This window comes from Pimephales promelas, chromosome 18 (assembly GCF_988280905.1).
Source record: "Pimephales promelas chromosome 18, fPimPro1.hap1.1, whole genome shotgun sequence".
NCBI classification, from domain to species: Eukaryota; Metazoa; Chordata; class Actinopteri; order Cypriniformes; family Leuciscidae; genus Pimephales; species Pimephales promelas.
Genome location: NC_142786.1, coordinates 28,234,140 through 28,257,093, shown reverse-complemented (window position 1 = coordinate 28,257,093; position 22,954 = coordinate 28,234,140). Strand labels below are relative to the sequence as shown.

The window sequence follows — 22,954 nt, the reverse complement described above, 5'->3', positions numbered from 1 at the left end:
GTCTACATGCTTTTTCAGTGGAACAGAGGGAGTGTGAGACTTGTGGGGGCAGGAAGAGAAGAGTCTAGAATCCGAGTATTTTAAACAGTCTTCTGCTCTTCTGGTTGGACCGCTACATAAAAGTGGTCCAGCAGGTTTTAAAAGAGTCAATGTCCAAGAGGACCTCAGGGACCGGCTTTGCAAATTTTCCCAAGACCACTTAGCTTAAAGTTTGGGTATATAATGCTGAACGTAGTGTCCATTATTGTTCACACAATCTTAGATTGCACACAGGGTGTGCAATCGCAGATGTCACATGGCAGAGATCCTCAATCCTCCTCCTTGAGGTCTTCGTGAAGAACAGAGTTCAGTTCCAGCACATTCTACTTTTAGTCTTTTAAGGCAGCTGTTATGGTATTCTTGTGATTGTGATTCTTGTATTGGTAGGTAGTTTCAAAGGGTGGATGATTGCTAAGCTGTTGCAAGATTTGTGCTACGGTGTTGTTGGTGGATTATAGGGTGTTGCCAGGGTGCTCCTAGTGGTTGCTATGGTGTTTGTAAGTGGTTTCCTGGATTTTAGGTGTAGGGTGTCCAGTGTTGCTAGCTTGTTGTGGATGGTCGCTTGGGCAATATTAGGTTGCTAGGGCATTGCTAGGATTGTTATAAGTGGTTGCAAGGGTGTTAACAGGAAGTTCTGAGTGGTTGCTTGTGTCTTTCTGGGTAGGTTATTGCTAGATGTTGTGAATTGTTGCTAGGGTGTTGCTTAAGTAATGATTTTGCTAGTTTGTTGTGGTTGTTTGCTTGGATGATGATAGTGTGTTGCTAGGGCATTGCTCGGGAGTTCTGGGTGGTTGCTAAGGTGTTGCTATGTGATTGCTGTGTTCTAGCTAGGGTGTTGTAAGTGGCTATTTAAGTGTCGATAATAGAATTCCTACATACAACAGTCATCCGTCAACTATACATATAGTTGACGGATATGTGTGTGTGTGTGTGTGTGTGTGGGTGTCTAAATTCATTTTCCAAAGTTAATGGATAATACAATATGACTATTATTTAGCACTCTAACTGATACCATAGCTAAAGCGATCATGACACATCAATGGTGTCTTTACAGTGGAAAAGTTGTGCCCAAAAACAAATGTGAAAAAAGGAAGGCAAAAAGTAAAAAGAAACAACAATAAACAGATCAGCCATTCCAGAGAAGACTTGTCCTTGTTATTGTAGCCTAATCCAGCTTGAATAAGGGATGTCCCAGAGATAACCAGTTAAATAGTGAAAAAAATAAAAATAAAATAATCCATGTTCAAGGTTTGGACAGACTGGCACCAGAGAGCTTGGCTAAAAACAATCTGTACGGTATTGTGAATACCGGTATTTTAATCTATTGTATCAAAATCACGTATCTTTGATTGTCATCAACTAATCCAAATCTTCAAAAACAAACCCAGTTGTTTGCATTCCAACAGGTTATGAATGCCTGCATCTATAGGTACTGAAGCAGGAAAAGTTTTTGCTTACCTTTAGAGGCTTCACTACTGGCTTGAATCTGTTTGGCTGTAACGCTCTCTCCAGACCGCACACATGGACCTCCTGACCTAGTTTGCCCATTGCTGAGACTCCTCTTGCGTCTGCTGCCCTTGAACCAGCTAAAAGCCCGGCCTAAGGATGAACCCCGTTTCTTCTTACTGGCCTGTAGGGCCAGGATCTCAGTAATGTCCTTGGGCACCAGATCCCCTGTAGAGTTGCTCCTGGACATCCTTAGACCAATGACCACCGATCTCTGACCCAACTGCTCTCGTATTCCTCTCAAAACACCTGCCTCAAAATCAAAAGTGAGAGAAACATTTCAACATTTGGATTGCTTAAAAAAAGGAAGAAAAGCATGAGAAAATGTTATGTGGCTCAATGACACTCAAGAATGTAGAAGAATAAGTAATATATTTTTTTTTTAAATCTAATTTAAAACGTGTTTAGAAATTTGGTTTTGAAAATAAAGTTATGTATTATCCCCCCACACGTGAAAAAAATCTTGTGATACAGTAAATATTTTCAATTAAATTACTGTAATGAATTACTACTTCATAAACATCTGTACGTTTTTGGGTTGCACCACATGACGTTTTACAACCTGATCTAACCTTACCATGCCATAGAATCGACAAATTATTTTTTTATTTTAAGAGACTTGTTGATCTTGACACAGGTATGAGACTCCTAGAATTTTCTGTTTTTATGCTTCCATATTTGTATGTTGGTTGCACCACATGACTTTGATTTTGGTGGATGAAAGTTTTAAAATGACAAATAAACAAAAAAGTTTTTTTTGTTGCTAAAATGTTGTTTTTTCTAACAAACAACACAACCTAATCCTAACCATAACCCATCAAATCAGACAGGTTTAAAATAATGTTTAATCTACAATCTCAGTCCTAACCCAAAAATCTGTTTGGAATGTTGTTCTAGGGCCAACCAGGAACAGCAATACTGATCCAGGAACATGCCCTACTTGGCAAAATCACAGTATCACAGTCTTTTTAGAATCAAAATCGCAGTACACTTGTTCCAAGTTCAATCCCTCCCGAGCAAACCAGGGTCAAGGGCACAATTCGGTAATTGAACCCACAATGTTTTATTTACCAGCCCAGATCTTTAACCCGTACGTCACACTTCTGTGTAGTAGAAGAAATGGCCTGAAGTCAGCAACCAGTTCAGCCCCTGTGTCTATATCAGGTGTACCCATAGAAACAGGGAAATCTGAGAAAAGTTACAATTACTCCCTCTCCAAAGACGCCTGACATGTGTTTCGTATCAGGCACTTGCACGTCCCGTTTCAGCATTTACTCGCAAATGTAGCGTCTACTGTACACCCTCATTCCCTGAAAACCTTTATTCTCACTAAGCCTTCTAATCTAGTCATGGTGTGAAAACTGGAGGTATGAGAGACAAAACAAAAGTAGAAGGGCGTGTGAAGAGTTCCTCTCTTTCTCTCTCTATCTCTGAGGAAATATGCAGAAGTAAACTCCACTATTCGCAACTCACCCACAAGAGCTTTAGCTTGTTAGAACTGACCATGTGTTCTGTGTTTGTCTCTCAATTATTCCCTTTTTCTTTCTCTTTGTATTGCAGAGCTGAAAGATACATCCTTCAGACACCTCATTGCGGTAACTTGACCAGAAACAAAATATCTGGATGCAGTAACACATATACACACATGTAAGAAGATACTCAAACTCAAACTCATCAACTTACAAAACTACAGCTTGCAACTAAAAACAGTTGTCACATTCACAAACACAGTTTTTACATTGTTACAAGTGTACAAAAACGCCAGAGGGTACCTTGCTTTCCTTTCTTGCGTCCTTTTGTCCGTGTTTCTCTGTGTGTGTGTGTCTTGTCTTTGCTGCAGAGTTGTTTTGTACTGTTTATTCAGCTCTTTTTGGGTGAGTGGAGCTCCATGCTGGCCAGTCCTCCCCCTCCTATCTGTTTGAGTCGCTGGTCACCATTCAGCGCAGTGCGGAGAGGAACTGCAGTTCACACGTGTATTCCACCCAACTATTTCACAGTGACAAACTGGCTCCTTCCCTCCCTGACTCTCTCCTCCTCCTATCTCTCTCTCTCTCTCTTTCTCACGCTCTCACCACAATGTACACACGGTTTCCCTCCTCTCCACCTTCACTTATCACACTTAGACATCGTCTACCCACTCCTCCTGTTTCTCTTTCATATGCATGCACTGTTGGTTTTGTTAACTATCTCAGAGGTGATGGAGAGACACTATCCTGTCCCGTCTTTGGTTTAGAAGCACTGGCATGGAGCCAAATGGCTGATCACTGTGTCAAACATATGAAAAATAGACCAGCGCTGCACAGGCCACATGTTCATTATGAGCTACAGGTGATTTATAAGCTCTGAAACCTGAGATGTAGCATGTCTTCCGACATGACTGACATGCTTAGAGAGAGACATGTAGACCCTGCTGAGCGAGTCTAAAAGAATGAAGTAACTAAAATGAGGGAAAATGTCTCATTTTCGAATGCATTGTACCTATATTGGATCATAAAAGTATTTAGAGATTTCAGACACACTTATGAAAGTATGGATTTCATTACATCAGATAACAAAAACATAATATATCATTGATACTAGCGTTACTCGGTTAGGAGATCTGTGTGAACTTGAGGGGAACTGACTTCTTTCATCACCTTTAGACCAGCTGGTTAAAGTAACGGCATGGTACGGTCCGGTACGGCTCACTTTAAATGGTACCTGGTCTGTTGAGGTTCCAAGCGTACCGTACCGGTACTAAATGTGACGTGAAACACTGCAGATCACTGATTGGTCAGACAGAATCGTCAGTACCAGCGTCATTGTATTGGGACCAATAGACATCGCCACGAGAAACCAAACCCGCTAGATTTAAAAAGCCAGTAACAGCCACCGCTGTTATCGATCAGTTTATACTCCCACCCACTTTAAAGCGGTACTAACTGCAGTGGAAAAGCAACCGAGCTAAAGCGAACCGAGCCGTGCAGCGTCAAGCTGAGTCATACCACGCAGTGGAAAAGCGAAGCGAGCTGAACCGTACTGAGCCATACCAGCAGTGGAATAGCGCCATATGGTCAGTTGTGAGAAAATGTCTAGGACTATTTGTTTCCAAATGCAATATTTTTATAAATTGTATTCACTAAAATAGTTACATCCATGTATGCTCTACATTCAAAGAGTGCCCAAATACTTTTTGGGGCACTATCTACCTTAATGAGGTCTTGTAACCAATGTCACAGTTAGATAAGGGGTATGTGCGGGGACTTATAGCTCTTTAACCTCTTTTAGGAACTTTCCCTTGAACTTTGAGGGCTTGGTTGTCGTGAATTCGCTATTTTCGTTTTTAGAAGCCATAGAAAGAAGGCTAAGAATAGCGGAGCTAATAGTGATGTCATGTCCCGTGGGAATCGATGGCAAGGGATCTGTTACCGTGCTCATATGGTTTCATTTTGCATCCTCGCTGACGGTGAGTGAACTCAAGAGATGTGAGCACTGCCGCTCAGACAACATGCTCTGAGCTGATGTTTCCTGTCTTTTGCTTATGGTTTTGTGTTTATTGTGCATGCTATATGGACTAGCATATTTATTAACTTATTATCCTACAGTATGAGATGCATTAAACTAATCAAAAGTGACAGTGAAGACATTTATAGTGTTACAAAAAATTAAATTTCAAATAAATTCCATTCTTTTGAACATCAAAAAATCATTTCTGCAAAAAAAAATATTAAGCAGCACAGCTGTTTTCAACATTGATAATACTAATAAGAATTGTTTCTTAAAGCACTAAATCAGCATGATTTTTGAAGGATCGTGTGACACTGAAGACTGGAGTAAAATTTTAGGAATGAATTACATTTTTAAAAACATTTTTTTTAAATAAAAGTATTTCACAATGTTAATGTTTTTACATAATACTCAAAATTAATTGTATTAGTACTTGCATCTAGTGTGTTTTGTGCATTTACAACTATTATGACTTGTATTATTTACCAGTATATTTGAATGAGGTTATCTTGGATTTTTGTATTAGCATTAATCTTAGACTTGAATGAATTTGCTCTACCTGATTTATTCCTATAGTATGCTACTGTGAAACTGTGAGGCTCCTGATTTGTCCTGTGGGTTTCTTCAGAGATGTGTCAAAAGTGACCTGTCAATATTTACTTGAGTGTCTCACAAACGATCCAATTTTAGGTTCCTTTTATCTAAAACCAAAAGAGAGACAGTCAATCAGTGTCTTGAAAATTGCAGTATATTATTACACCCTATGCAAAGAAATAAAGCCTTATTATCAGGTACAACCCTTCATGATTTTTTTAAAAATGTGTTGTCAATGTATTTTCCACCACGCCATGGCCATTTGTGGGAAGATTTAGTGACTTTGAATGTAAACAGAGATAAGGGAGACGTGTGTCTGGATACCAGGACGACTCAATATGATCTGTAAACACGAGACTGCTTATTCTCAAAGCTTGTTTGACTTTCTTTCTGCTTTGAAAAACACAGATGGAGTACCTCGGGCCCCTGGCCCCCTTGCTCTGGGTTGAGCCAGATATGGTCCAGTAAATCAGCGCTATCTAGGGATCACAATCTGGATCCCTTTTCAATGGTCATGGAGTGAAGATACATGCACACTTTTTTTTTCTCAGACAACCACAGATCATATATCATATGATATAATGTATCATACATGATCATTAAACATTGCAGGACTACAGAGTTCATGTGTCCTTTCAAACAAGGCTAAAAGATGGCATGGATGTTCACTCCTTTGCATCGTATGTGAGAGAGAGAGAGAGAGGGGAGAGAGAGAGAGAGGACCTGTGGGGGATTGGGCGGGGTTACTATGACTCAGACTTAAATTCAGTCCCTCCGAACACATTGAAATGTTTAAATGTTGCTATAGCAACTATGGAAATTCTCATTCTTTTGCCTTCACAAAAGCCTCAGTGTTTTGTTGTGAAAGCATGGAGCTCTGGCAGCGGGTATATTTCAAGTACTATACACAATCATTTACCACTAGAAGACACTCAACCTTGCCAGATTCTTTGATCATTGGATTGCATTGGGAAAATGGAACATTTCCTCATTCCCAACAAAGATAAATCAAGCCTTACTCGTGGTTACCAAGAGTAGCTTTGTGAAAAACATTTATATTTAGTTTTAACCAAAGCAACATCCAAATGAAGAAAGTATAAGCAATTTATCTCACAGAAGCCAACAAAATTATTAACTTAGTTTTGTTGCTTCATGCCATGTAGTTAGCCTCCAATAAAGACGCCTCCACATACATCCATAAGTTTCAAAACATGGATCGAAATAAGTATAAATACTGTACTGATAATGATAGCAATGCCAATGTTATGGATTAGATTCCCAGGCTATAGGTTTCCATGCATGAACTGATAATATGCAATCTAAATCACTTCGGGTAAAAGTGTCTGCCAAATGCATAAATGTAAATGTTAACAAATTAACAAGTGTATAGAGTACATTCATCAGTGACCATGAACATTATAGGAGTTCGAAGTTAATAATGTGGCTATAACTCACAGCGGCAGTTCAGATTCAATCTGTGAAAGCTTGTTCCACTACAGGAGAACAAGTGAGAATGAAGGTCAAGGTATGGGTTATTAAGGTTTAACTACCCTTAGGTTCCTGTTCTGACTACCACAACCCAGCTGTGATGAATATACTAACAGTTGGTCTATGCTTTCTACCAAACAACAAGCATTCATGGTTGTCAAGGATTTTTAAAGGCCTTGGGTTGTTTTCCGCCTTCCATGTCTTCTCGAGCTGTGAAGCTCTGAAAAATGTAAAACATTTTAAAGATGTAAAACTTTAAACATCATCCTTATGTGTATAGAACTTTTGAATCAATATTTTCATTGATTATAGATTGATTATTTATTTCGATTTTTTATTTTTAGTTATTTGTTTAAATATGGTAGTAAGAGTGGGTAGGAGTACATAAGTTGCACATGTAAATAGAGGGTTGTTTTTCCTTTTTTTCAAGTACTGGAAAGTATGGATTTTTACTTTGTTGTTCATTTTGTTTTTTTTATCAATATTCCTTGTTTCATTGATTAATATTTGTATTTTTTTATTTACATGTTCAAAATAAAGATCTCAAATCAAATCAACATTTACCAGTGTTTGTTTAACAATGATTCTCTCAGATATTTGGATTTGAAGAGCATGCTAATTTTCAACTCATGTATAGTAAACCGGTTAATTTCACATGGTAGAAAGTATGTTAGTAGCATATATCGATAAAAGGATTTAGAAAACTGATCAAGGTCAAGTTTATTCCAAAAGCACCTTAAAACACCACAAATGTACAGGGGTGAGTTTCCTGTACAACGAGAACACTGCGCAGTTGAAGAAATGAACTAGTCACGAATGTTTCCCAAAACCGTACTGTCGCAAATTTGTCATTCCCTCATGATGGTTAAAGATGTCACACAGATGCTGGAGACTTTTTAATTAACTTTTTAAGCTAACTTTTTTTAATTAATCTGTTTTAGATGGAATTAATGCTCGTTTTTTGCTATATATTACGGACATGGCATCTAAAGACTAATTATCATTTTATCAGTTATTTTGCTTTATTTCCAGATTTAATTATAGGCTCTTCAAGAGCACCTCCGCACATGCAAACTCTTCCAAAATGACGCTTTAAATCCCTTGACAAACTAAAAGACGCGACTTACATTTTATATGTTCTAAATAAAAGATAAATTAAGCTGTCTTTCCAACCACACAAATTTGCAATGCTGTTGGCAAATGTTCATGGGAACTGTGGTTTTGGGAAACACTCACTCGTTGAACTATGCCGATAATGATGGAACATGCGACCATAGTTAGCTAACAATGCTTTTGGGAAACCCTCAATCATCAAATGTTTTTGCTAAACAATTTGTGTAAATACATTGAAAAAATATGAGCTTTACATACTAAAGTAATTCATCAAATCGTAAACAGTTGTAGCTTGTAGAAAAACAATGTAACCCCTCCACCCGGGTCCCACTCGACCCGCTCCGAGCGGAGTTGGGTGCTCTAACGAGGAGGCTAAAACTGCAGATCAGGGGAGTGAGGTTTACTCGCACAGCAACTACTAGCTGGCCTCCGTTACAACAAGAATCAAAATGAATTCCTAAATCTATTAAACTTCTATTTGGCACCCAGTTTCTATTGTAAAATTTATTGTGAATCCCTGTATCATGTAACCAGGAACAACTCCAAAACAAGCCTCCTTTACACAGGTGCTTTTCGTAAATCTCCCACCACTCTCATGGATGGGAGCTGAGGCAACAGCCAGGAAATCCCGCCTGCCGACTGGGTTAAGCCCTCTTCACCCAGCATTGTATTATCCATCTCACCCTCTCTTTGTCCTCTGCAGACTGGATTTCCTTCTATACCATCGAGCCGCACAGTCAGTGACATTATCGCAAATACAAACAAACCAACCAAGCACATAAGTCGATACAACATACAAACACACACAAATAAAACTGTAAAATAACAATGAGATAATTCACACAAAAATTTAAATTGTGTTATTTCCTCACCTTTTTTTTGTTCCAAACTGAAATGGACACAAAAATGAGATGCTCTGAAGAATGTTCTTGCTGCTCTTTTCCATACAGCAAAATAATACAGTGACCAAAGGCTGAGGCGGCATGGATATTTTATTTATATTCGGCTACAACAATATTCTATTATTCCAAATATTTTTATAAAATATTCCACAATTCTGTAACACTTTATTTTGGTAGTCCACTTTAGACATTCTACTAAGTATAAGTAACTTTGCAGCTACATGTCAACTAACTATCTAATGAAAATTAGTAGACTGTCTGCTTAACTTCTGATAACACTTTATTTTGTTGGACATTCTACTGACTAGAAGTAACTTGCCAACTACAAGTCAACTTATTCTCCTAACCCGAACCCTAACACCTAACCATAACCTACCAGTCTACAACTACACTAATACTGTAATGAGAGTTAGTTGACATGCAGTTGAAAAGTTACTTAGTAGAATGTCTAAAGTGGACTATTGAAATAAAGCGTAACCCACAATTCTATGCCGTTCCAACTGAAAAAAGGGAAGCTGTGGTGACTAAATTAAAATGTTGGGGTGAACTATCTCTTTAAGGCATAAACTACAGTAAAGGTACAGACACTAACACACAAAAGACTAATACATTGTGATCTTTTGTTGCACTTATGCAGTCAAGCCAAACCCCAGCAGGTACCAGACGAGTGCTCTAGTTCCACAACTTTAGCCCTAATGAGATTCGCATAGTTTCAGCAATGTACACTCATTACTCTTTTATAAGAATCATGGAGAAAGTACATCTTGGCCAGTGTCCCCATTTTTCTAATCTCCTTCATTAAACCAGAGTTCCAGAATGAAACGCATGGAGAGTTTCAATTAGATTCTGGCCTGTGATGAGACACTTTGATTTAGAGGCTTCTGTGCCTTCATGCCTCTGTCTTTAATAAGGCAATGATGTGCCAAGCTCCCAAAGCATCACAGATTTAACACTTTAATACAAGAGCTCAATTAATTCACCAGTCTTCCAGTGGCTGGACGGATCAGGTGCGCAGGCTGTTTCCTAAACAGTCCAGCATGCATGATCCATCCTTCTTTAGACTCTGAAATACTCTACACACAGAAAATTAGGCTAAAGGCCCGTTCACACCGGGACGAATTTCATGCGCGTTATTCACAGACGTTTAACGCCTCATGACTAAACAAAGGGCGCCAATGTGAGTGTTCACACCGACGAGTAAAAGCGTCATTTTTAAAAAAACGGCTCAGGTTGATTTTTTTTGGGTTGAAAACTATCCGACCAATGAAATTGGCGCTTTTGCTCACGTGTTTGGAGCTTCTGAAGAGACAGTAAAACACAACTTGGGGGGGCTCAAACACGCGTTCTAGCCGAGCACACATATGCAACGGTGAAGAAGAAATACGCGTCACACAGCCAGGAAGAAATAAGACGAGGCAGATGCAAGGCAAGATGAATCTAGAGCTGCTGAACATAAATAACTAGCTATATGACAAACGCGACAGGGACTACACACATCTTGATAAAAGTAACTGTTATGGAGTGGTATTGCATGGCAAATGGGCGCCATCTAATGTCAGGGAATGAATTTGCATGTTCATTCGGCTCATCATCAGCGAAAAAAGCTTGGATGTGAACACAAAAAACGCATTGAAAAACGCTGACGAATAACGCGCGCTGACATGAGTCCCGGTGTGAATGGGCCTTAATTGGCTGACATTATGAAGACTGTAAATACAGATCAAAACTTATATTTTTAGCTCTGACTGCTAGCCAATAGGCCTACTAGCTTACATGGCTAAACATTTTACTTTTGTGCATGTAGCAGACACTTTTATTAAGCAACTTATAATAGACAAACAAATTACCACTGCTAATAGATAACGGTATTTTGATTGTTTAAGATAGATGATTATGAATACATTTCACTTTTCTAACTTTAGTGTAATTTTGCTGTTTGAGCATAAACAACATCTGCAAAATTGCAACGCTACTCAAAAGAAAAGGAAGATATTTTCTTTTAAAGGAGCATTTCACCCATTTCAACATTAATCTTTATTGAAAGTGGATCATATATGTAGTCGAACTTGTAAAATGATTTTTGAATTTGGTGCCCTCTTAACCGAGAAACGACAGAAATAAAATAACTGAAGGGCGCATTTGTATATAAAACAACAACTCCCACAATGCACCAATTTGCACAGCTCCGCAGGCCACACCCACTAATCCAGAACCAGCGCCAAAACATCAGAGAAATCACTCTTGCGTCTACAAGGCTAACGTTAGCTGCCAGCAGAGTTTGAAATTCATTTCAGACAACATTTCAAGTTAGTTTGCTGTGGCAAGCAGGACGAGGGCGAGGGATGCGAGAGCAGCGCGAGGCCGGTGGCGTGATATTGAAAGCCCCCCCCTGATGAGCAGCTCATTTGCATTTAAAGGGACACACGCATTTTTACTGACCCTCAAAAAGTGACAACATTAACCTGCTGTAAAAAAAAATCTGTGGGGTATTTTGAGCTAAAACCTTACATACACACTCTGGGGACAACAGAGACTGTGAACAGCAAACAATATTGGGAACTGATTCCATGTTCACAAGCATGTGTAAGCATGATTTTGAGCAATCTGACCACTTCTAGGTTGGAGGAGCACATCTGGCTGGATGCTCTGAGTCTGAGGCAGTATATGCCTACAGAGCCAAACCAATGACTCACAGAAATGTGGCTCTGACAAGAAACCACTGCTTGAAGGCAGGACACAAAAGAGCTCCAACCACACCCTATTCATAACATCTGCCACAGACAGACAATCAGAGAGATACGTCGGAAATCACTGTTTACTAAAGACAAAAAAACTGCAAAGATACATTTAGATGTGATACTATTACAGAGATTATTGTCAATAAGTGTATTATGTATTGTTTGTCTTTCTTTCTATTTCTTGCTTATGGCTCTTTGCTGAGTTTGGTTTTTGAGAAGGGTCAGACAGACAGACAAGCTAAATCATTACCCTTTCGTTCTGTTTGCTCTGTTCAGAAACTGGCACAGGTCCAGGCATGATGTTTGGCCTCCTTCTTTTTTCCTACTTTACTTAGGAGACATGCCGAGAGGCCAAATGTCCTGAAATTCCTGGACTTTGCTCCATTTGCACAACAAAAAAAAAGAACATGAAAAGATAGAAATCATTGTTTTTATGTCAGTTCTCCTTCCCAGGCCTAAAAATAAGAGCCTGGAAAAGTGTACAGAGATTTTGGGAGATTTAATTAGTGGCTACACTAAAGAATCTTGAACATACAATAGGTTCTTTTCAACACTGGAGGTCTGCAAAAACTCAGCTTGGAGTTGTCAGTATACAGATGAGTAAAACCTGGGGAGAAAGTGGACAGAATATTCCCATGCTTTTGCTTTACAGCGCTCCGCTGGGCATCCCAGTAAAACACATGTTGTTGATGTGGTGAGCATCCCAGTAAACACATGGATGCTTTTGTGTGTCACTCTTTCCATTCTGTTATTCATTTATGCTTTACTGTATCCAAATTTAAATGCTGGTGGCCTGAAATATTCCCTAAAGTGCCATGATTTGATGATTCTGCATCTTGATGATTAACTCCTCTTAAAAATTAAATAAATACAATGACACAAAACATTTGTATCTTGCAGATTCATTAAAATACAAAAACCTTGGCCTAACAAGAAGACCACTGCAACATTAGCTAGCTAGCATTGATTACATTATTGGTCCGTAACAATTTTTTAAAACCATTTTACACAACAACAACAGATAGATTTGGTTTTGGGAACAAAACTGCATTAGTTACCCAATCTTTGGGTGTTTTACGTCATGGCCATCCTGAGGTCAGGAGTCTGAAAGGACATTTGCTTTGCGGTAGTTTGCAATCTACTGCTGCATCTGCTAATCCCGTGTTTATGCTATTACTTTAACAGCAGGTTACAACACAAAATGAAAGGCCACTTTTGTAGTCTAAACCTCTTGTTAGCAAGAGGACATCCTTCAGTGTGTATACTTGTCAGATAAAGAGGCAAACAGTCTCACATTAATGTTTGACCCTTTGAATGAGCCATAAGTTTGTATTTATTTAGTTATTTTAACACCAGGCGTATTTGTAGCCATGTATTGTACTGAAAACTATGCATAGGAGATGTCTGTTATAGCCCTGACTCTATTGTTTTGGTGCATGGACCCGTTTCATAAACCAAAATTGCATTTAACACACTCTCCATGTAGGCTATCAATTCCCTTTATAGCTGATCAGGGTTATCAGAAGCCATTGGGGAAAACTGTCAGCCAATAGGGGTATAACCTGGGTTTTATTTGTTCAGTTCATTATTAGATTCCTGTCAGAGTTAATGGACTTCTACAATATTTTAAATTCTTTAAACTTATGCTTCTCACTGATAAGAAGCATTTACAAATTCTTGAAACAGTGTAAAAGTGTTATATAGTCCTGTTCAAGTAATTTAAAGTAAAAAAAAAACAAACCATTATCAACATTACATCTTCCATATAAAATGTGGAATGTTAAGTGTAAGCTATTCTGAAATATAACATCAACTCTAATCTCTCTTTTCATTTTAGTTTAAATCATCAATCTTATTTTATACTCCTCTTTCTAAATCAGGGTTGATCCGACTGAGACTGACCCATCCTCTAGAATTCCCTCTTACACAATCACCATCAAATATCAGCTGTCATGAGTCATTTTATTACTGCAGTGAAAATGGCTGCACTAAAATCCCAGCAGATAGTTTTTGATTACGCTAGCTGACCGTCTGGAGTGTTGACCTCATCCACAACCTCTGAAATAAATTGAGGAGAGATGGAGAACATAATTCACTCCAGATCGCATTGATCCGCTCATCTCCAACATTCTTTGAAGTCCAAGAACTCTATGTCCATTTATGGTCAAATTTACTAACCAAACTGAGCTTTTTAGTTTAAACTATGCCCCATTATTACTGGAACCCAAACACAGTTAATGTATAGTGCCCTTGCAAGTGTATGTTGTTAAGAAATATGTTTTTTTTTTTAATTTTTTTTTAATTTTTTTTTTATAAAAACTAGAAGTGAAGCTTAAAAGAAACAAGTCTCACTTGCAGGTTGATCTGCTTTATTTGTAACCCACAATGCTTGAGAATGTTTTCATGGCAGTTCAGGCTGTTATTTTCAGATATGGAAGGTTGTTTATTAGCCATCTTTCATTTTCATGTGATACTTATGCCTCAACATTGAGCTGCAGAGTTAGACGTGTGCTTGTGAAAAGCATGCTTTACCACACAGAGTCACAGTATCTTAAAATGTTTGAGATAAGCAAAGATTTTCTTTTAGATAAAAGATAGACAAACATAGACAGCCAACAAAGCAAAAATCACGATACAGACTTTCTCAAAAGTGTCATTTAAACTGAAAAAGTTATGGATACTCATTTCAGTTAATAATTCAGTTTTTTTAATGTGCATTGTGCCTTTTATTGGACTAGACTAATGAGGCCTACGGTGACATTAACTGTTAACATTTTGTCGCAATGGTAGATGGTCGATGAAGATGATGTAATGAAAACATGACTTTTGAACACCAGTCGTCCCAAGCCCTGTTTTTTTGTGGTATACAAATAAACGTGACAGTGTAAGATCATAATAATGATGATGAAGATCATCATAAAGAAAGGCCTTTAAAGTTGAATCTGTTTTTTAATGGTCCCTCTGTGCACCAGCAGAGAAACTGAGATCTTCTAAGTGTATTTTTTTTTTCCAGGAGGTCTGAAACAACACTGCAACATCTGATCTGCAAGTTTATATGAGCACAGGAGTCCAAAGGTCCACAGCTTTAAGTTATATGATTACACTGATATTTGTAATCAGTTTGGCCTATTGACACTCACTGTTATGTACTTCATTACACATATTGACGCAGCAAAGCCCTGAGAGCAGTAGTGACCTTTTAGTCAAACACTGGACGTGGAGCGGCATACCAAAATATTTAACTTTCCGCACCCCTAGACCAAAGGCTTCCTTTCCGGTTACAGAGATAGGGAAGGAAATGATTGATGGAAAACAGGTTAGAAGTCTATAGCTTATCAAAAAGCTATTACGAATGGATAAATATGATAAAATCTAGAGGCAGAGCCCACTACAACAACATAACAAGTCTGATTTGTGATTTGAAACTCATTCCAAATGAGGCTGTAGCCTGTATTGTTAGAGGGCATTTTATTGTTACCAATAATCTTAACAAGCTGATCTTAATCAGAGTGAACAAAACTGTTGGACACTTTTTCCAATGGCCATTACCAAGTTCAGTCAGCTCAGGCATCATTCAACACTCCTTTATTACACAGCTCAAGAACCTCTGCATTCCTCAAAGCGGGGGCTTATTATTATGAACCTGTCTTTCTGCAAGAGAGAAAGCCGTAGGCAGATGTGCATCAAAATAGTTCGAAAAAAAGAGACCTTGAATGTTTCTTTTAGGTCCCCATAAGATGGCCAATTCAATAAAGATTGAATTCATAAAGAGAAACCAACACTATATCTGGCACTATTGCTAGGTACGGAGGTTATATAGCGCCTCCATGTGGTTCTAACAGAAACAGCTGAGCAAATGTGGGATTTCAATTACAGAAAAGCCAGAGACATGTCACTATAGAAAATGTCACTCATACTACTCTTAACCCTGAGTTATCTTTTTTAATCCCAAATAATCAGTCCTAAATTAAACTAAGTTTTTATAATCACACACATTTAAAGGACACCAGTACGTGAAAACTGGCAAAACTTGCTGTATATGTAATAAAAACACAATTTCTTTTTTTTTAAATCACTTTAAATCACTACATGAATTGCTTGAAAAGCTATGTGACTAGAAGATGGGTTGTGGTGTTCGCTTTTTCAAAAACTTCAACACCCATAATGCACTTTTGATTTGGTTGATTTGTTTAAACAAAAGCTTAGCTTTGAAAAGTTCGCCAGATGATGCAAAATGATTCTTTGTTGACAAATAAATGGGCATATGGGTGCAGGTAACACAGAGAAAAAGTTACACATTTACACTACATTTACACACAAAAAAAGTTGCTTAAGTACAATCAACTTGGATGTTTAAGTAATTTCAACTTAAATTATATTAAAGGGGTCATGAACTGGCTTTGTAAATTTTATTATATTGTTGTCTGAGGTCAACTTATGACGTTCGCTTGGTTTTTGCATTCAAACACATCAAAATGAATAAGCAATCCCTTATTTTGTTAGATTATATGTCTCAATCCCTTATTTTGTTAGATTTTTTTTAATGATCTAATACTGAGCAACAAAAAAGCGTTCCATGTCTTCCCATTTCTAACCAAATCGTATTGTTTGATTGCATCATAATGCAAAACCAGATAGTTAACTAAAAAAAAAATATATCTAAACCTTGACAAAAAGTAGTCTTTTAGAATGTCTAAATATCTATCTAAATGCAAAACCTAATAAAATTAATAAATTACGTCTAAAATAGGAATCAAAGAGTATCTCTATATATGTATAAAGGGAGCTATAGAGATTTTTTTTTTTTTTTTACGGCTCCAGATGGCACTTTTCAAAAAAGGCTTTGGCTTTGCACTTAATACACTGATCATGAAATAATACACTGATCATGTATTTAATTTTTTTTCCAGTATGTCGTTATCTGGGTTTAAATATTTTGTTAAGCCTAGTTATCAATTTATCAATTAAAATAGCTCCCTCAAAATATCAAACCTGTACAAACTTACTGACCTGCGAAATGTCCATTTAAATCTCTGACATCTATTTAAAGCAGCTGGCAAACTCAGCAGGTATGAAGGGAATTTTGCGCCGTTGGCTCTTCTAAACAAACACTCACTTCTTACACTCTTAGAAGAAATGGTTCTATTTAGAAACAGAAATGGTTCCATCCCCCACTTCATATATGGAACTCCAAAATGGTTTTATATAGAATCTTTTTTTGTAAAAGGTTCTTGGCCAAGTACGGAACCCCAGGGTTCTATATAGAACCCAGAGGAACCCTTTTTTAAGAGTGTATAGAACCTTTTAGGAGTTCCAATTACGTAGCGCTGATAGAACCTTTTAAGGTTCTATATAGAACCTTTTTCGTCTAAGAGTGTATATCTCACTTTCTAAAACGACTCACTTGGAGCTTTCAGATCCCACTTGATTTCAATCCTGTCTCTGCTCATGAGAACCCAGCTTTCAGGTCTTTCCTAAATGTAGGTCAGTGCCGTTACCGTTAGGAAACTACAAATTGATGACAACTTTTCACAAGCACCTCCCCGAGGTTCATATTGGTGACTGCGGGATTCCACTCTAGTGCGCCCACTCCTTTTGAATTCTTTTGCTGTGTCATGCCCATGTGCGGACCCTACACTTGCCACCCATTGGATACTACCCTATTTATTTGCATATACTGTAATCGTCTCCTTGCTGTCCTATTGGTTCCAGTAAGCAGGTCACCCCCCAGAGGACCTTGTAAATCTTGATTAGCTGGAGTTGGTGCTGTATGTGCTCATGTTTCGTACCCCTTCTGTTTATTAATAAATGTAAACAGATTAAATGTTGCCTGGGAGACCTGTGGCATAAGTTTAAACTCGGTCAGAGAGAGGCCAGACTACCCCTCTCCTGTTTTCATGTTCAGTTGGCTACCAGCTCTTCAGTTGGGGTTCACTTCATTGTTATTGTCCTGGAACTTTGTTATCTGAGTCAAGTTGAGGTGAGTTGAAGAATTTATATATAACAGTTTTCTCAAAGTTTTTGGATGTTTACGTTGGCATAATATCATAGCCCTAGCTATCTTTAGACTTGCCATATCACTACCTACTCACTGCACAGTGCCTTCGTGTTTTTTCTTTCACACATTGTTATTATTGGCGATAATTTCAAGAGTCTGGAAAGCTGGAGAAAAGGTATTAATTGAAGACAAATGCTATCTTCTTTGCCTTTATTACAGTTATTAGTCTCCTGAAAACAACATGCTAATATGTCATACCGTAACATGTTTAAGTAAAGCAGTTGTTTGAGAAGGGGAGTTTTTGAGATCATTGGCACTAGTGGAATGTGATCTGTCTGTTCTTGCTGCCAGTGTCTGCAGCAGCTGCTCTCGGTGTCCCACTGAGACTGGCATAAAAAATACCAGCCCTGTCTAGCTAGAGATGGCGAATGGGCATTTCTATATCCTAAAATCATACACTGAAAAGAGATTGGTGCAGAAACTCCAAGAAATGACTAGTAAATTTCACACTTAATTACAAAGTAGTAGCATATTAAATGAAACATTAAATTTTGAAGTAGAAAGACTTCTAAAAAATCGTATTTCCTTGAAAAACACACTTTAAATTCTTTACAAATGTGAAAAGTATTTTTTTTTTTACAGTGTGGAGTCTGGGGCAAGGTTAATGCGAAAAAATTAATTGATTGACAGCATTTTGATAAAGATGCGAATGTTTACATTTAAATAACTTCCTGCTTATTACATTTCCGCCAAATGCAAAGGCATTTATGTACCAATGTGTACATATTCTTTACAGCTGATCAAAGGTTCACTTGCAGATGTCAATCTAAGATTTTCATACGAACACCCTCTATAAGTGTGTTCATGATCAATCAGCTGTTCGACAAGTTTATGCAGCTGTCCCTTAATGACGCATTAGCTTCAGATTTCCTCTCCCCATCCTTAGCATCCCTTAGGAATCACAGTTCACGAAGTACATTGTACATATGCTTAAAATCATGGGCCAGTTGTTCAAAACATTTAATCTGGATCAAAATGATCCGGATTTGGAAATCCCATTTTTTCCTATCCAGGATCAGGTAATCCGTCTTACTTTTATGCTGTTTTTTCAAAGCAACATTGTACTGGATCACCCTGATCCAGATACACAGTTTTCAAGATTACCAGTTCTCTAAATGGTAAAACATATCACAATGTGGGCTACCAGCTATGGAAAGAACAGGTAGAAGAGCCAACATGGGGTCACTGCAAGTATTTCTTATTTTGAGACAAAACAGAAATGAGACAAGATAATTTTTACTTTACTATACTGAATAGCTTAATTGTTAGCCTATGGCTACTTTATCACTGTTACAATGGTTACAAAAGGCAAGTGCAAAATATAAATAAAAGTATATACACTAAATGATACAAATGTAATTTTTTACCAATTTTAAAGTTTTACTACGCTTTCTTCCTGAAATCCACCTTGAAATCCTACCCCCTGTTGGGATCAGGATAATCCTGTTTTTTTGGATCAAAGTTATCCAAATCCCACTGACAAGTTTTGAACAACACAAACTGAAGGTTTGATCCAGATTAAAACTAGGATTGGATTCCCTGATCTAATCTGATTTCAGATTCCTTCTTTCCCTTTTGAACAACCCATTTTCAAGATTTGATCCAATCCGATAACCAAAATCCGATCAGCTTACCTTTGAACACCTGGCCCAATAAATTACTTAATGGCTAACCACAAGATTTTTCACCTAATACATTTACAGGTCAACATATAAAATGGGGGATCAAGAAATGAACTTTGAGCAAGCTTTTGGACCTCTATCGGAGACAGAAAGAACATTTGATCCCTTATTTATTGAAGAGGATGATGAAGACTACTTTGAAGATTGCTTGGAAGAGATCCAGGCAGCTCTAACTCTTCCTGAAGAGTCCATGCCTTATTCACAAAAATGCAGAAAAGCTTTGCAAGCTGAGTTTAATGGACTTATGCAACAGATGTTGGCACAGCTCGATGTTTTTGATGCAGCACATCCAACCACATCTGCACCACTGGAGATATTTTCAGAAACAGAGAACAAAACGGACAAGAATGGATTCACAAAAAGAACCAAGTTTGAAGAGACGTGCCTTCCAGAGAAAGAGCAAACTGTGTCAGGGGTCGAAAATGATGCTGCAGGGGTCCCTGTCGAAGCAAGGCCTGAGTTGTCTGCCACCATGGAATTACAAAAGCTCAGAGCAGCATTTGAGAGCTGTATTGAGGAGGTGGGCCAGTTGGAGCGCAGAAGGGATGAGTTGGTTCAGGAGCTTCTGGAGCTGCAGGAGCCCATGGCCCAAGAGCTGCAAACTATAAGGGAAGCTCTGGGGGAGGAACAAGGCCTCCTGTCCAAAGTCAGACTGGAGAGACAGAGTCTGCAGAAGGAGACGCAAATGACTAAGAAACGCCTGTTCATAGTGGCTCGAGATTGTACACAGAGACAAGTAGAGCTTGAATCACAACAGAAAGAGGTGGAGCATCTCAACCAAGCTCAGGTAGTGTTCAATAAACCAGACTGGTGCGAATGCATTCAAATTGCTCCAGAAAAGATGTAGAAAATTATAAAGTAAGGTGAAGTTTTTTGGGGGGCCTTCCCAGTCAGGCTATATTAATATATCGGGGCCATAACCATCATAAACCATCATAACCATCATTGAGGTTCTCCCCCCAATGAGGACATTGATTGTTGTCCAAACCACTTTAGTCCCCCCAATGTTAAAGACTATAGTTATGGCTTGATCAATATTATTTTGTATTTATTTTAAAAAATATATATTCAATACATTCAAGTTAAGGTATTCCATCCTGCATTCACAAAATCAGGAGGAGCTGAAGTCCCTTGCTGTTAAGATGACTGAGGAGATCACCAAGATTCGTTCAGATCACCAAAGCCACCTGCAGGAAATGCAGAAGCAGCAGAACCTCACTCAGGAATCCAGCGAGAGGAAGACCCGCTCATATGTGGCTCAAGGACGACGAGCCTCTTGTGACCTACAGCAGTACCTGCATGGTGGGATAAAAGCTCTGGAGGAGTTTTACGAACCCCGGGTAGAGTCCCTGTTAAAGAGACAGGAGGTCACCATGGATGCTCTCGGTAAGGCTAAAGAGCAGTGCCAGGAGATGAGAGCCCAGTTAGGGCCACTGAGACAAGAAGAGCAGTCGCTGAGACTCCAGAGAACTTGTCTGGAAGAGAGGATCCGACTAATGGAGATACAGAGGAGGGAAAATGTGGAGCAATATAGGGTGCGTGATTTTCATTGATGTTACATTTTAAATTGCATAGTACTGACAGTTCAATGTTCTTCATTCAGGAGACGGTGGACATCTTAGAGGAGAACATGAGAGAACTGAAAACTCAGCTCAAGATCCAGATAAAAAAGAGTGAAGAATTAGAGATGCTGAAGAAAAATATGGCCAAAGAGCTGTTCTTATACAGGCAAGTACAATCACTTTTTAAAGGACAGTTTCTCATTGCACTGCAAAGTGAATTTAATATTACACCATGCACAAATCAAGTGACAAAAACTCTAGACATCTCTCCCATGTTAATGCGAGTTGTCCTAACCAGATTCTAGGTTTCTTACTCTGTTGCACTTTGTTAGCCCCGGCGTCAAAGATATATTATTTATCCAAAAGCATAATCTACATAAAAAAATCTGTGTGGCTGTAATCATATTGCATTTCCACTTTCAATGTGAACAGACAAATAACTTTTACTTAAATCTGGAAACTGGTTGCATTGCTTCTGGTTTGGACACAGTGTTAGATGGCATATCTCTATATATATTCTTATATCTATATTTCATATATCCTTTGTTGTTTTACAGAGAGCGTGTAGAGGGTCCTCACAAGCAAGAGGACAGTGTGGTGGTGGAACAAACCTAATGAACTCATGTTTGCTAATAATTATCTCATTAGTTATGTTGGATGCTTTTGATATTTCGGTTTCATAGTTTAATCCAAATAGCCTGTATTCTCATAAACAATCACCAAAACAATTACCACAATTTAATGAAGACTTAAGTCAATGTTCTCTGCAAACTATTTTTTTAAAAGTTCTCTGAACACCAGGACCAAGCACGTCAGATATCCAGATCTTTATCTGACTTGAATGTACTTAAAACAGTGTTTTTTTTTATTGTTTATATGAGGGAATAAGGCTCTTATATCCAGTGGTCCCTGCGAATTAGGTGCTTTCTCTTAAGAGTAAGTGAAGTGAGCAAAACAAGGACTTATTTGGGCACCTTAAGAAAGCTCTATAAACGTACCAACAGCATGATGGTGTGGTGAGAATGTTTAGATAAGGGCCTATGAGAAGATGAATTAAGTGCTTTGTTGATTTAAGGTGTCTTGTTAATAAGATTTGAGATAAACATGTAGAATTAGACTGTTTATATGACTTGTACCGCGGATCGAGTACAAGGATACAAACTGTCATAAGTGTGACAGGGGGCATGTTTTTGTTTTGTTTTTTTTAAATAGGATTGAATCTAGTTAAAGACATTTTGATAATTAAAAATGTAGATAATGACAAAAAAATAAAAGGTATTTTGTTGAGGAACACTGGCTTTTGTTCGGTCATTTTGTTGGCTTTTATGTGTGAAACAAATTCCTCCAAGAAAAGTATTTGAGGGTGTTTTCTCATCAGTGTAAATATCACTGTTCATGCCTCAAATGATCCAATTACAAATGGGCAAGATATTATTGTTTATACCTATCCAGCTCAAATGCAGCCAACTCTGCTGATTTCCAACTTATATCAAACTTGAATAACTTATTTTATTTCAATCATAACTATTGCTGATAACACACTTCATTTGATTTGACAAGTAATCTCATTAAAAGACAATTTCGTTTTCTTTCTTTTTTTTACATCCCTGTACAAGCCAAAACAATAGAAAATATTACCTGATTATTTATACATTATTTTAATGGTCCCTTTAACACATTCTGTTGACTAAGTAGCCAAACGTTTCACCAACATTTCAACTAACTCTCATTAGAATGTTAGTAGAGCATTTGTAGACCGGTAGGGTTAGGGTTAAAATAAGTTGAC

General features: G+C 38.0%; 2 protein-coding genes across 4 annotated transcripts in view; one reads left to right on the top strand and one right to left on the bottom strand.

Annotated features, from left to right (window-relative positions):
• Positions 1 to 22,954, bottom strand: part of nhsl3 (NHS like 3) — a 63,704-nt gene that overhangs the window by 40,525 nt on the left and 225 nt on the right. Inside the window, exons 1-2 of one of the 3 annotated variants that reach the window (XM_039680672.2) lie at positions 3,318 to 3,559; positions 1,498 to 1,798 (exon numbers count right to left, since the gene is read on the bottom strand). In XM_039680672.2, the coding sequence (XP_039536606.2) occupies positions 1,498 to 1,735 (238 nt within the window). In that variant the 5' untranslated portion in view covers positions 1,736 to 1,798; positions 3,318 to 3,559. Of the gene's footprint in view, positions 1 to 1,497; positions 1,799 to 3,317; positions 3,560 to 22,954 lie in introns of those variants that run through there. The other 2 variants (XM_039680673.2, XM_089123328.1) reach the window with 2 other exon arrangements.
• sync (syncoilin, intermediate filament protein) lies at positions 17,623 to 22,453 on the top strand. The gene is made up of 5 exons (XM_039680978.2): positions 17,623 to 17,846; positions 19,628 to 20,393; positions 20,722 to 21,141; positions 21,210 to 21,334; positions 21,726 to 22,453. The coding sequence occupies exons 2-5, from the start codon at positions 19,641 to 19,643 to the stop codon at positions 21,781 to 21,783; spliced, it is 1,356 nt and encodes a 451-aa protein (XP_039536912.2). The 5' UTR covers positions 17,623 to 17,846; positions 19,628 to 19,640; the 3' UTR covers positions 21,784 to 22,453.

Bases quoted from the DNA above. Each gene is read 5' to 3' on its own strand.
- sync (XM_039680978.2), top strand. From the start codon at position 19,641: ATGGGGGATCAAGAAATGAACTTTGAGCAAGCTTTTGGACCTCTATCG. The intron at 20,394-20,721 runs GTAGTGTTCAAT...TCACAAAATCAG, and splicing joins AGCATCTCAACCAAGCTCAG to GAGGAGCTGAAGTCCCTTGC. The intron at 21,142-21,209 runs GTGCGTGATTTT...TTCTTCATTCAG, and splicing joins AAAATGTGGAGCAATATAGG to GAGACGGTGGACATCTTAGA.